The following is a 14,613-nucleotide window of genomic DNA, read 5'->3' on the forward strand; positions in this document are numbered from 1 at the left end:
TTTCGCAATTTTTGTCTAAAAAGTAAGACTCCAAGAAGCAATTGAAAACATAACATTAAATTTCAGACAATTTGTAAAAAAAAAGTAACTTTATTTGTTCACAAAAATGTTGAAAAAGTGATCAAAATTTTTCATTTTCAATTTTGTCAGAAGATCGAGAATTCTATCGGTAAATACGAGTAAATACTCGACCGTCTTCTGTACATTCGTTTATTTTTCATATTTTTGGTAAGGTTGTACGTACGTACGCGTATACGTGTACGCGCGTGGGGGGGTAGTTTTCGTCGTTGTTTGGCTACTTGTAAAGCGATTAAAAACGCAATCCAGCAACCGGCAACGATAGCCGTGTGGCGCTGGTAATGGATTGCGGTGCGGAAGGTATACAGATCGATCCTCGCTTAGGGCAACAAATTTTTGGAATTTTTTTTCGATTCAGATTTTTTTCCGAGTTGATTTTTGACTCGTAATGTATTTTAATTTTATTTTTTATAAATTTAAATGTATGTTACGCGATATTTTAAGATGGATCGATGTTTTTTTTTTGGTCAAGTTTGGTTAAGGTTTGGTGAATTTTTTTTCAAATTTCAAAAATTATAAAATGCGATTAATGGGAGAGTGGGAGGATTGCAGTGGCCTGTCGGCCGGTTTTTTTTTTTATAAACTGGCATTTGTTTCTGTTATTACTTATCATTTTTCAACTGAATACTTCACCAAGGAGTGATTATATTAAATGGGGGTCTGGGGGCGAAGCCCCCAGCAATGTTTCTATTCGATATATTGAATAAAATAAAGTGGCATAATAATTGCGAAAGTGAATTGTCTACAAACGCCAGCGCGCGCAACAATATTGTAACCTTACCAAAAATATGATATATAAAGGGACGTGTCTTCTGTCGTTAGACTCTTCTATTTTGTTTGAAATTGGAGAAGGGTGGGGATGGATAGATTACAGCAGATTTTGATAATAGCAATTTGAGAGATATTTCATTTCAACAACAGGTAGTCCGTCTTTCAATTCAGTATTAAATTCGCTTTTCACAATCAAAAAAGACCGGTTCATCGTTCGAAGTTCTAATTCATTCGTGCTAAGTGCCATTTGATCAAATTTTCATCAAAATTGTTCGGATTCTGCCACTAAAAGTGTATCAAGAACAAAATGGGAGTGCCACGATTGAGCGCCGGAGATCCTGGATCTTACTCTAATCCACGTTAGTAAAATAGTTCTTTTATTCTCAATTCACTCGTAGATATATATTTAATCGAGTGATAATACAACATCCGATGTTTTGTAACCGTAGATGAAGCCATCGTTCAACACATGGACGTTCATTACGACGTAGATTTCAGTAGAAGTGTACTATCTTCGGTTGTCACTTTAACCGTGTATTTGAAATCGAACGATACCAAAGAACTGATACTCGATACTAGAGATCTTCATGTGAAGAAAATCTACAGCGAAGAGAACAAAAACGAGCTCGAGTATACGTTGGATAAACCTGTTCATACATTTGGGAGCAAGTTAACCATTAATATACCTCATACAACTGCCAAAAGGTAATTTTTTGATACTGAAAATGTAAACAGAATGTGAAAAATTCACAATGAGTATGTTTATTGTTCGTTTAGGGTACTGATTACGATAGAATATGAAACTGATCCGAAGTCGACCGCTTTACAATGGTTGAAACCGACTCAGACAGCTGGTAAAAGTCATCCGTACCTTTTCAGTCAGTGTCAAGTACGTTGATATCTTTATTACTCATCTTGTTAAAGTACGTAAATAAATCGATTAATAATACTTTTCAATTATTTAGCCGGATCATTGTCGATCAATTATACCTTGCCAAGATACACCTTCGGTGAAAGGAACTTACAGAGCTACCGTTAGTACTTTATTTCGAACGAATCAACGTAGTACGAAGCTTTCGAACGTATTCTAAACTAACTCCTTACGTGCTTCAGGTTACAGTTCCTGAAGAATTCGTCGCCTTAATGAGTGCTGTGAAAGAAAAAGAACCCTCGACACTGCCAAATGGTAAAAAGAAGTTCTTCTTTAACCAAACCGTTTCCATACCAGCTTACTTGGTGGCCATCGCAGTAGGAAATCTAGAAAGCAAACAGTTAGGTCCTCGTTCTTCGGTTTGGTGTGAACCGGAGATTCTAGAAAGAGCTGCGTACGAATTCGCCGAAGTAATCTATCTACATTAATAATCAAATTCACATTGGATTCGTTCGAGTTGTGATTTAATCATCGTTACTATGTATTATTTCCAAGACAGAGATAATGTTGAAAACGGCCGAAGATATTTGTGGTCCTTACGTATGGAAAATCTACGATTTGCTAGTTCTACCACCTTCGTTTCCTTTCGGTGGTATGGAAAATCCGTGTTTAACTTTTATCACGCCGACATTATTAGTTGAGTAACGAATCGAATTATATTATTATTTGATTGGAAGCCTAAAATTCTGTATATTTTATATTACGATTGTTTTTTTTTTTTTTCGTTTTTAGACCGGTGATCGTAGCATGGTATCTGTGGTAGCTCATGAAATATCCCATAGTTGGACTGGGAACTTGATATCGATCAAAAACTTCGAACATTTTTGGCTCAACGAAGGATTCACTACGTTTATCGAACGTAAAATCAACGGACGTTTGAAAGGCGAACCCTATCGACATTTTTGTGCCATCGGTGGCCTCAAAGATCTAAGGCAATCGGTGAGTGACACGAGTTGGTTCAAAGTTGCGACACCTTATTGGTTTATCTTCGATATGGGTGACACTTTCGAGAAGTGTTGATAAATAGAACACAATTTTAAATAGAGTTAATCGCATTTCAAGTGTACTCGATCGAGTTCGATATCTCATTTTCAGGTCATCAACTTGAACTAATCAATGTTGAGAACTTCGTTGAAATAAAATAATCATTTTTCATTTTCAAATAAAAATTACACGTTCCGAAAAAGAAAAAAAAATCAAGCCTATATTTTTCTTTTCAATTTGCTTGAAAAAAAAATCAGGCCTATATTTTTCTATTCAGTTGGCTAGGAAAAAAAGCACGATTTCAGAAGTAAAATTTAGCATTGTTTAAACCAAAAACACGCATTTACGTAGAATTTATCACAAAAAATTCGTTTGAATTAACGATGATTTCACACCAACGAATCAACGAATCCTCTTTATCATCGTACGATTCGCTCACCTGATTTCTTTCACGTTAATCAGCTCCATATTATTCGTGTTTCAGATAAAAACTCTCGGAGATAAAAATCCGTACACGAAGCTGGTAGTGGACTTGACCGGTGTCGATCCAGATGACGCATTTTCAACCTGTCCGTACGAGAAAGGCCACACGTTTTTATTTTACCTAGAAGAACTCGTCGGTGGAGCTGGTACACTACTGCCTGATTACATTTTCCTCTCAATGTTTATCATCTGATTGGCTAATTTCAAACTTTGAATTATTTACAGATAAATTCGAGTCTTTTTTGAGATCGTATTTCACCCAGTTTAAAAATCAGTCGGTCGATACGGATGACTTTAAGAAGCATTTTTTGAATTATTTCGCAGCTGAAGAGAAAGTCAAAACGATTGATTGGGATTCTTGGTTATTTACGCCGGGAATGCCGCCGTATATTCCCGAGTATGTTATTTTTACTTCAAGATATCGACACGAATCAATTTTATCACCTCCTCCTCCTCCTCCTCCTCCTCCCCAAATTTTTTTAAAAACTCAATTATTTTACGACTTTTTGCCAATTTTTGGCAACCAAGGGAGAATTTTTGCAATTTCTCGCGGTTTTTTTTTTAAACCAGACTTTGGCAATTTGAGAAAAAAAAGGACTTTTTTTGGCAATTTCAGACCAAAAAGTGAGAATTACTGAACAATTTTTGTACATAAGTGGGACTTCGGAATTCTTTTCAAAAAACTAATAAAATGACAATTTCTGCAATTTTGCTAAAAAACGAATATTTGAATAATTTTTTTTTTGAAAATAAGAATTTTTGATAATCTCTCGCAAAAAGTTTGACTTATCTGACAATTTGAGAAAAAAGAAAGACATCTTGCGAAAATTATTTTTGAAAAAGTGACTCTTTTTGGAAATTTCTGGCAAAACAGTGAGACTTTTGAGTCATTATTGAAAAAAAAAATCTTGAGCAATGCAAAAAGTGAGGACAACTTTTATAGCGAGAATTTGACAATTTCCAAAAAAAGTGGCGTTCTTGGGAAAAAGCTAATTTTCTTTGCAATTCTTACTTTTAAAAAAAAAAACAAGTTTCTCTTGTCAAATTCTGCTCAAAAAAGCGAAACTTTGCAATTATTACTCTAGAAAACGACAATTTTCATCAGTTTTTGAGCAGAAAGCTGCAGTTGGTACTTTTTTGGCAATTGGGTATCAGGAAAAAATGATACTTCTTCGCATTTTTTGAATTTTTTGTGCATAATAAATTTTTAGGTTGAAAAGCAAAACTTTTGGTTTCAGGTAATTTTCGAGAAAATATCAAATTTTTTGGAACTTTCTGTTCAAAAATATTTTTTATTAAAAAACAAGAATTCTAACAAAAAATGAGAACATTTTTCTAAAAAGTGATTTTTTTTAGGTTCAAAAACAAAACTTTTAGTTTTAGGTAATTTTCGGAAAAATATCAAATTTTTCGAAATTTTATGTTCAAAAATGCCTTTTTTATTTTTTTTTTTTAACAAGAATTCTGACCAAAAAATGAGAAAATTTTTCAAGAAAAAGTGAATTTTTTGTGTAAAACAAATTTTTAGGTTGATAATCAAAACTTTTGGTTTCAGGTAATTTTTGGAAAAATATCAAATTTTTTGTTCAAAAATATGGTAATTTTTGGAAAAATATCAAATTTTTTGTTCAAAAATATTTTTTATTAAGAAACAAGAATTCTGACAAAAATGAGAAAATTTTTCTAGAAAACGTGAATTTTTCAGGTTAAAAAGCAAAACTTTTGGTTTTAGGTAATTTTCGGGAAAATGTCATTTTTTTGGAATTTTCTGTTCAAAAATGCCTTTTTTATTTTTTTAATGAAAAAACAAGAATTCTGACAAAAAATGAGAAAATTTTTCAATAAAAGTGAATTTTTTGTGTATCTACCTATAACAAATTTATAGGTTAAAAAGCAAAACTTCTAGTTTCAAGTAATTTTCGGAAAAATATCAAATTTTTAGGACTTTCTGTTCTAAAATGCCTTTTTTATTTTTTATTAAGAAACAATAGTTCTGACAAAAAATGAGATTTTTTACCAAAAATCATAACTAATTCTTCCCATCAACATTCAAGAAAAAAAATTACTAAAATTTTAAGGCTAAATTCTCTCGAGTTAATCTTCAAATTTTCCAACGAGATTTCTCAATTGTGAGAGGGGGGAGAATTTAAAAAATAATACTACTTTAACCATAATCTTACATAGTGCTTTTCTAGATTGGAGGGAGTGGGAAGGGTTAGTGAAGTCGAACAAACACTATGCTCAAAGACTTGCAGAAACCCAATTCTCTGCCTCGATATTTACACGATTGACATTTTGTATCAAATATCTATTCCTTTCGAACAACAAATTCACTCAAACCTTTTTTTCATTTCAGATACGACACTACGATGCAAGAAGCGGTCGTCAGATTGGTGAATATATGGTCCAAAACTAAAACCGATGATGAATTACCTCAGAGTGCCGATGATTTCAAAGCACTTATACCAGAACAAGTCGAAGAATTTTGTGCTTTATTATTAGAGCGTGAGCCTTTACCGTTGGACAGGTTGAAGAAACTGGATCAACTATACGACTTGAGTTCGATCAAAAATACTGAAATCAAGTTCAGGTACGTGGCGATGTTCAGAATTCGAGTCAAAAAAATGATGGGAGGATTTTTGCTTTTCCATCAAACTCAATTTGAAAAAAAAAACGACTCAGTTCCAAAAGAAGCCAAAAAAAGTGACAAGACCCCCCTCAAAAAAAAATTGAAGGTAGAGAAAAACGACCAAAAACCAGAACATTCCAAATTGAAATATTCTGGTTTTCAATTTTGAAAATTTGAACTAATCTTACAACTATTTGTTTCAAAAACGAAACTTTTTTGGCAATTTTTGATACGTTAATGAAGTGAGAAATTTTGCAATTCCTGGCACAAAAACCAATTTTGGGCAAAAAGCACAACTTTGGCCATCTTGGCGAAAAGTAGGACCTTTTGAGAATTACTGGCAATAAAGTATTATTTTTTTTAAAAACAATTTCTTGCAACAAAAAAAACCAAGACAATTGGGAGATTCATTTAGGGGAAAAAATGAAAAAAAAAATACCCTCCATCAATAATTGAACTAAAAAGTGAGAATTTTTGTAAAAAGCAAAAGCAAGACTACAAGACTATTTTTTGTTAGACAATTAGGGGTTAAAAAATGATATCTATTTTTACAAAATTTTCATCGAAAAAGCGAGACTTGGGCAATTTTTGGAAAAATAAGACAATTTTCATCATTGACGTCATTTTTTAAAAAAGTAAAATTTTTGACAAAATGAGAGGTCTTCCAGCAAAGGAGAAACTTTTTCGCAATTTCCGGCAAAAAAGCTAACATTTTACACAATTGTTGAATAATAAGGGAGATTTTTGAGAATTTTTGGAGAAAAACTATGTAATTTTTCAGCAACTTTGCTAAAAAACGAGATTTGTAGTCACTTTTTGGCAAAAAGTAAGATTTCGACAAGCAAAAGTTCATGACAATTATTGAAAAAAATACATGTTTTCGCAATTTAGGTCTAAAAGAAGAAAATTCTGAACAATTATGAGAAATAAGTAGGATTTCTTGGAATTTTCTGCAAAAAAACGACAATCCTGAGCCATTTTTCTTAAGAAGTGACAATTTCAGGCAAAAAGTCAAACTTTAAAAATTTCTTGGGAAAATAAAAAAAATGATACTGCCGAAAAAGTTGAGATTTTTTGGCCATTTCTGGAAAAGTGAAGTGATAATTTTAGGGAAAAAAACATGAGAATTTTTGGAGCTTTGTACTTACCAATAATTTAATTCAAATTACAGATGGTTAAGACTCTGCATCAGATCAAGGTGGGAAGAAAAAATAGACGAAGCGTTGGAATTCGCCACCGAACAAGGCCGTATGAAATATGTCCGTCCAATATTCAGGTACTTTATCGATCTTATTCTCCTTATTTACATAAATGTTTTGAATCATGAAAATCTTTACAAAAATTCAATTTTTTTTTCTTGCAGGGATTTATTTGCTTGGGAGAAATCGAGGACCAAAGCTATAAAGAGGCTGAGAGAACACGAGACCAGTATGATGCACGTATTAGTCAGGAATTTGAACACAGATTTAGAAAATACCATCGTCGTCTCGTAATTATGGTGATTTTTCACAGTCAATGTAATTTCATCACTGTCGTGCACTTTTACATGTAAATATAATTTTTTTTTCGTTGCTCGTTTGTAAGTATATTTGGAAAACAATTTCAAATCGCATAAAAAGGTAGAGAATTTCCACATGTTTTAACCGAATTCAAAATGCACTAAAAACAGATTGAAATAAAACATTGAAAATTTCAAAATTTCAAAATTTTACATCAACTTTATTTTTTGAAACGAAATTTTAATTCTAAGCACCAAAAAATTAACATCGAAAATCTGGGATTTTTCGTTACATTTTTTACCTATTGAAAAAAAACAAAGAAAATGCAATTTTAATAAATTTTGAAGAATTTTTTTTTCAAAAAAAAATTAGACTCGTGTGAAAATATATTTCAAAATCGAAAAAATAATCTTCTCGATCAACTCTCAAAAGTGAAAAATTCCAAACCACGTTTCACAGACATCTACCTTCCGTCGTCGCCATGGTAACCGAAAATAACAAACCCAAACACAAACTCAATCACCGGCTACGATGACGACCACTGTCTAGTCAGTCTTATCAACATCGTATGTAAAATATCAGTTCATTCATTTTATCTTCTGTATTTTAAAACCGAAGTCATGGAGATCGTAAAATCAGTCGTCGATAAATTAAATAAACCCCCTTTCAGTAAAAATTTCAACATAATATCGTTCGATTCGTTATCCTCCGAAGAACTGTTACAAGTGCTCTCAGATGTCCTGCAGTATATCAGCGATCAGGAGAAAATCGATATCCACGCCGAAGAATCGGAACAAACAGTTGTAAGAATCCTTAGCATGTTATTAATAGCCAGATACAAACCTTTACAAGATTCTGCGGCGATATTTCGTCAAAATTTGCAACAATGTGATAAACAAACGGTGCACAAATTACTCGAGTGGTTACTATCGAACATGGAGGATTTGAAAAAACGTATGTATTTGGCGAAATTCCTCGTCAAGGTAGACGTACCCAGTGATATACTGGGCGACTCTGATATCGCCATTTTACACCAACAGTATCTGCAGTTGATCGAAGAGTTCAAGAAAATACATAAAGAGAGCACTTTGGCCAAAACTGGTAACAAGATTAGCATATCTGAACTACGTTCGGACGGGGTGACAATGGAGAAAGAGAAGGAAATCGTAACTAATCGTATTTATCATATAAAGAAAAAAATCGACAGCTTGCCGAATATAGCTGCTTTGCTTCGTTCGACTCATAATCTCAGACAAGAATACGATCGTAAGAAAGAAATAGCTTGGCAACAGCAAGAAGAATCGGTCACGATACAGCAATGTCAGCAACGTTTGTACAGACTATCTCAGCAGCTGCAAGAATTACAAAAACGTTCGGTCGGTTTATCGTCCCAAGCTTTGATGAAAAAACTAGAGGAAGAAATCTACGTCACTTCGTACATCGCTAATCAAAAACTACCTCGAGAACTACAACAGCAAAAAAAAGAAAAAGAGATTATGGAGACCATCGCGTACTCTCCTAACGTGACGAAATCATCGAACGAGCAACTCGAATCGAAAGTTCAGACGATAACTCAACATATAAATCAACTAGTCGAGAATCGTCTTTCATCCTCTACCATAGCCGATGATAAAACCGTGCTTTTCAGGCAGCAGGCAGCCATTGTAGCTCGTAAAAAAGATAACCTGGCTGAGAAATTCTCCGAGCTCAAGAAACAACTCCAAGAGGTACGCTCCAAGCTGGAGGATAAGCAGCATAAACTCGAAGAGATGACCGGCGAAGGTGGAGTGATCTTGAAGAGCAGCGAGCATTTCCAAGAATACGTCAGCAAGCTGAGAACTCGCAGTTTGATTTATAAACGTTACCGGAATGATTTGGCTACTTTGAAGGCCGAAAGTGGAATACTTTCCCGAACGGTGGATATTCTTCGCTCGAAAGCTGATCAAGTAGGGGTCGATTTGAGTACCTTGCAAGATATCCAAGATACCGAACCTCAACAACCGGATATCGAGAACAAAACCAGTGAAACGTTGCTCTCTTTGATAACTCAACTCACCGCTAATATATCTTCGCAAAAGGCGAAACTGGCTCCTTTGGTGGCTGGTGTGAAGCCTTTGCAAGAAGAACTGAGACAGTTGACGACCGAACACGATGAATGTAAACGTGTCTACGACAGAACGAACATGTCGTTGAATACAAATCTGACTAAACTAATCAACGAAGTCAATACTTTGGAAGAGTTTCACAATAAGACATCGGCCGAAGTTAAAAACCTATCGGAGAAGATACAAAAAGCCAACGATGATTTAAAAAGGGCAGTTGAAGAATTCCACGCCAGTCTTGAGAAAAATAATAGTAAGCCTTTGGTTAAAGAAAGACTACAACAAAGGATTGTCGAAGAGGAACGAATCAATCGTATGTTGAAAGAAGAACAAATACAAGTTCGTGATAACGAGCATCTTAGCATGAAACAGAAAGACGCTTGGAATAATTTATGCTTACTTATGCAAGTGAAACTCAAATGCTGGCAACAAGAGAAAGAGGATAGTAATACGATAGTGCATAAAGAACGAGGCGCCGAGACTTTAGTTTTGTTATGAATAAAAGTTTTTTGTAAAATGACCAATTTTTTGATTTTAACCTGGTTTTGTTTCTCACAGTAAGCAATCACTTTCTAAAAGCCAAAAAACTCAAAAAAGCGAGACATTAAAGCAATTTCAGGAAAAGATGGAGGCTTTTCGAAATTTTTTGTAAAAAACGATAATTTTTCAACAACTTTTTGATTTGGAATTTTTAGAGAAAAAAACAGGGTTTCCTAAAAATGATTCTTTTGCAACTTTTGTTTGAAAAAGGATTTTTTTGGAAATAATTTTTTCAAAAAACGAGGATTTAACAATGTCAGCAAAAAGCAAGGCTTTTCGAAGATTCACGCAAGAGAAACATATTTTTGGCAAAAAAGTGAAAATGCAAGACTCTCAGCATTTTTTTTTAGAAATTGTTGTTCCAAGCATTTTTGAGCAATCGCTTTTAAAAAATCCTTGTTGAAAAAGTGAGAGTGGTTTGCAATTAATTATTCTGTAAAAAAGGGAATTTTTTGAAAAAAATTTACAAAAAACGAGATTTTGGCGATTTTAGCAAAAAAGCTAAGCCTAACAATAATCATACATTGAAGTGAAAATTTTGGACATTTATTGGCAAAAAACACAAGATTATGACAATTTCAACAAAAAGCTGATTTTTTGGCGTTTTTTAGCGATGAAGCGAGACTTTGAAGCAACTTTTGAAAACAAATTGAGACTACCATGGAATTCTTTGCACACAAACGATGATTTTTCAGTCATTTTGAGCAAAAAAAAAAGCGAGACATTTTGACATTTTATGGTATTTTCAAGAAAAAAGCAAGTTTTTTCGCAAGTACTTCGTATCGTTGAAGGTAAGGCTAATCGGCAATTTTGGAGATTGAAGCGAGAATTTTTGACATTTTTCGGCAAAAAAAAACGTAAGATTTTGACAACTTTACCAGGTAATTTTTGGCACATATATGCAAATTTTTAGTAGTTCTAAGAAAAAATAACTTTTTTTCATCACTTTTTTGCGATTTCTATTGAAAAATTAGGACAGGTAATTTGTGACATAAAAATGAGAATTCTTGGCATTTCACCATAAAAATACGAAATTTTAGCAATGTTAGGTAGAGGCACTGGCACAGCTTTTATGGTAATTTTTGACAAAAAAGCAAGACTTCGAAGCATACTATTTGTGGAAAATTGAGAGTTCTTGAACTTTTTTCAAACAAACGACAATGCTTGGTAAAAAAAAGGGGGCTTTCTGGCAATTTTAGCTACTCTGGCATTTCCAGGGAAAACGCAAAATTTTTATGGCATAAATTTTTAGTACTTCTAAGAAAAAATAACTTTTTTTCATCACTTTTTTGCGATTTCTATAGAAAAATTAGGACAGGCAATTTGTGACATAAAAATCAGAATTCTTGGCATTTCACCACAAAAATACGATATTTTGGCAATGTTAGGTAGAGGCACTGGCACAGCTTTTATGGTAATTTTTGACAAAAAGCAATACTTCGAAGCATATTATTTGTGGAAAATTGAGAGTTCTTAGAATTTTTTCAAACGACAATGCTTGGTAAAAAAAAAATGGACTTTCTGGCAATTTTAGCCACTCTGGCATTTTCAGGGAAAACGCTAATTTTTATGGAATTTTTTGCAGAACGACACTTTTTTTGTTACGTTTTGTAAAAACGTAAAAAAGAAAACAACATTCTATATTCGACATTTTTAGGATTTCTGCAAATTTTGTTTAAAAAGTTAAACTTTTTTCATTTTGTTGGAAAATACTGACAATAAGCGAGACAAATCAAGGCTTGTTTGTTGGCGATTTTTGGTCAATTTTTGGAAATTCTTGGCAAGAAATAACCTACTGAAATATTATGTTATAAAAATAACTGCTCGCGTATTTTTTTCCATTTTTCAATTTTTATGCAAACAAAAAGAATTCAATAACTTGCTGTTGTTGTGCTGTACCTACATCAAATGGAATAGATTTGTCATTTTTCACAAAACTTATTTTCAAGTAGGTACATACCTACATATTTATCAGTACCTATCGTATTATCTGTGGAACGCAGATCCTGTTAGTTGAATATTCATCTCCATCATACATTAATTTCTTTATGGATCATTACTTGAGGTGGATTCCCCCTCCCCCCTCCCCCTAAAAAAGGATAACGCATCCTCTACAACGAAAGTTTTAAATCATAAATGAGTGAATTTCGTTGAAATTCCTTCCGCTGAAATGATTTTATTACCCGTCAAAAAAAAACAATAAATAAAAATTCCGAGTTGAAAAAATCATGCGAAAAATTGATGGATATGGACTCTTGGAAGTCCCAAAACGGATTTTTATGATAGGTCCCATCCCCAATTTCGGTATCATTATAGGCCGTATAAGCCTTATTTTCGCTTTATTCGAACTGGGGAACTTCATGAAGTGCCCCTCGGGGATTTAGCCCTTGGCCCAAGTACCACATTAAAATTTTAGCTGTCAGTTTCAAGTTTGGCTCGTTTACAAAATCGCTACCCCGACGCTTAGGTTTTTCCCACGGTGTTGTCCTGATGGGAAAATTCTGACCCACGCGCTTGCACAATGGATTTCATTTATTTCCCTTATTCAACTAAATTTTTTATAATACATCTTTCAAGAATTTTTCAAATTTTCATCAAACATAATGAATATTTTGAATAATTATCGAAAAATATAATAAGAAAAATTCAGTTGAAAGGGAAAATAAAACATGCCCCCAAATCAAGCTCGTGGGGGTCGTAATTTTCCCACGACAACACCGTGGGAAAAACCTGCTCGTCGGGGTAAAGGTTTTTGAAAATTCAAAAATTCGAAAATTTTATTGTGGGAGTTAAATTTAAAACTGTCAGCTGAAATTCCAATGGTGTGGTACTGGGGCAAAGAGCTCCTTCGAGCCAGTTTCTTTCGCAATCACGCTATGGTCAATCTGACACTACTCACACGAATTGCAGGAAAACTTTTTCGTATGTACGAAATTGTTAAATCTTCAATCATCGTTAATTTTGTTTTGAAAGGATCAATCGACTCCAAGAATAATTAAGATGAGAATTATCGATCCTTTCAAATAGATCGAATGATCGAATGTTATCATTAAAATATTTTTTTTTGTTTTTTTTTTCAAATCGATCCCTTTAAATAGATTGGATGTTTTTTTTTCTTCTCTTTAAAATGTTTTTTCTTTTTTTAAAAGTCGATGCTTTTAAATGTAGATCGAGTGTTTTTTTTAAAATTATTTTTAAAATGATTTTTCTTTTTTTTAAAAAAAGAAATCGATGTTTTTTAAAACAAAATCATTGTTTTATTATTCCTAATTTTTGACCGTATATTAATGAATAAATTAAACAACGCGTTTTTTCATCTTCTTTAAAAAAATCTATCAACGAGCGAGCACTTTGAGAATTCCCACTCTTGGGGCCCCAAAGTGCCCGGCTTAGTATGAATTTCTCTTCAATTCACCCCAATTTTTCATTTTTTGTTTGTGTTGAAATTTTGTTATTTATTTATTTTTTTTTAACCCTTTCGCGCCGGCTGGGACAGCATATGTCCCGGGACACAAATTTCGTTGTAGTGGGACATAGAGTGATGCTACGAATGCGGCGATGTGTCCCAGCGGTACTAGGGAGCGTATACCACCTATTACAACTTTTGGTCCGGCTCAAAAGCAACACTGATTTTATATTTTTACGAAACAGTGTGTTATTCAGTACATTTTTAAAATCTCTAAAAATCAGGCGATTTTCAAAAAAATTTTTTTGATAGTTCGAAGTGTTCATTCAAGCCGCGAATTTTTTTGGTGAAAATAGATGAATTGAGGAATATTTTGGTGCAAAAACATTGGAGTTTGGATGAAAATTCGTGCTGCAAATGAGATCTGAAAAAGTGAGTAAATTTTGGTTGAAATTTTCATGAATTTTTGATCATTTTCGTGATTGTTTTTTCAACATTGACGATTTTTTCAAACTTATTAGAGGCAAACCACCATCCTCTGACTAATCAACAAATTGAGAAACATTTACGTCATTTACAAAAAAAAAAAAAAGTTGGATGATGAGAATCAGAAGTAAACTGGAGAAGAGAGTGCACAAAGTGTAACGTAGGGTTACGTGTCGGATGTTCTGCAAAATACCATAAAAAATGATTTCTTTTTTTTATCCGATCAGATTGGTTAGTTTTTGTGCCAGAAAGTTGTGTCAAAAGCAATAAATAAGACTTATTTTTTATTCCTAAATTTTTAAATTTTTTTATCCAATCAAATTGGGTAATTTCTGTGCCGAAACTGCCAAAAGTAAAAAATTAGTCTTGTTTTCTAGAAAGATGTTTTTATTCATTGAAAACTAGATTATTTTGCGTAAAAATACGCAACACTTTGAAGGGGAGTCCCATGTGTCCCATGTACCTGGTAACACTGCGTGGGACATACGCTGTCCCAACAAGATGAGTTCATCACGCCTGCTGGGACATATGCTGTCCCAGCCCCAAATTTCAATGTTGGGGGCGGGGAAAAAAGTGGGACAAAGGGATGTTGTATTAGGAGGTACAAGGAACACATTTATCAAAAAAAATCAGAATTCTGCTGTAAAATGAAAAGTCGGCGCGAAAGGGTAAGAGTGTATGCAGGGGTTCAAAAGTAGGTACTC

At 33.5% G+C, this 14,613-nt stretch overlaps 2 protein-coding genes across 2 annotated transcripts; both read left to right on the top strand.

Annotated features, from left to right (window-relative positions):
• Positions 1-992: 992 nt before the first annotated feature.
• On the top strand, positions 993-7,447 carry LOC135849761 (leukotriene A-4 hydrolase). Its single transcript, XM_065370332.1, has 12 exons — positions 993-1,208; positions 1,299-1,554; positions 1,627-1,738; positions 1,815-1,883; positions 1,963-2,190; positions 2,276-2,416; positions 2,513-2,719; positions 3,249-3,393; positions 3,473-3,644; positions 5,604-5,837; positions 7,048-7,152; positions 7,240-7,447. Exons 1-12 carry the CDS (start codon positions 1,157-1,159, stop codon positions 7,367-7,369), a joined length of 1,851 nt encoding a protein of 616 aa, XP_065226404.1. The 5' UTR covers positions 993-1,156; the 3' UTR covers positions 7,370-7,447.
• Positions 7,448-7,720: 273 nt separating this feature from the next.
• On the top strand, positions 7,721-9,997 carry LOC135849762 (intraflagellar transport protein 81 homolog). Its single transcript, XM_065370333.1, has one exon. It carries the CDS (start codon positions 7,996-7,998, stop codon positions 9,973-9,975), a length of 1,980 nt encoding a protein of 659 aa, XP_065226405.1. The 5' UTR covers positions 7,721-7,995; the 3' UTR covers positions 9,976-9,997.
• The last annotated feature ends 4,616 nt before the right edge of the window (positions 9,998-14,613 follow it).

Source organism: Planococcus citri, chromosome 1, assembly GCF_950023065.1.
Source record: "Planococcus citri chromosome 1, ihPlaCitr1.1, whole genome shotgun sequence".
Lineage (NCBI taxonomy): Eukaryota > Metazoa > Arthropoda > Insecta > Hemiptera > Pseudococcidae > Planococcus > Planococcus citri.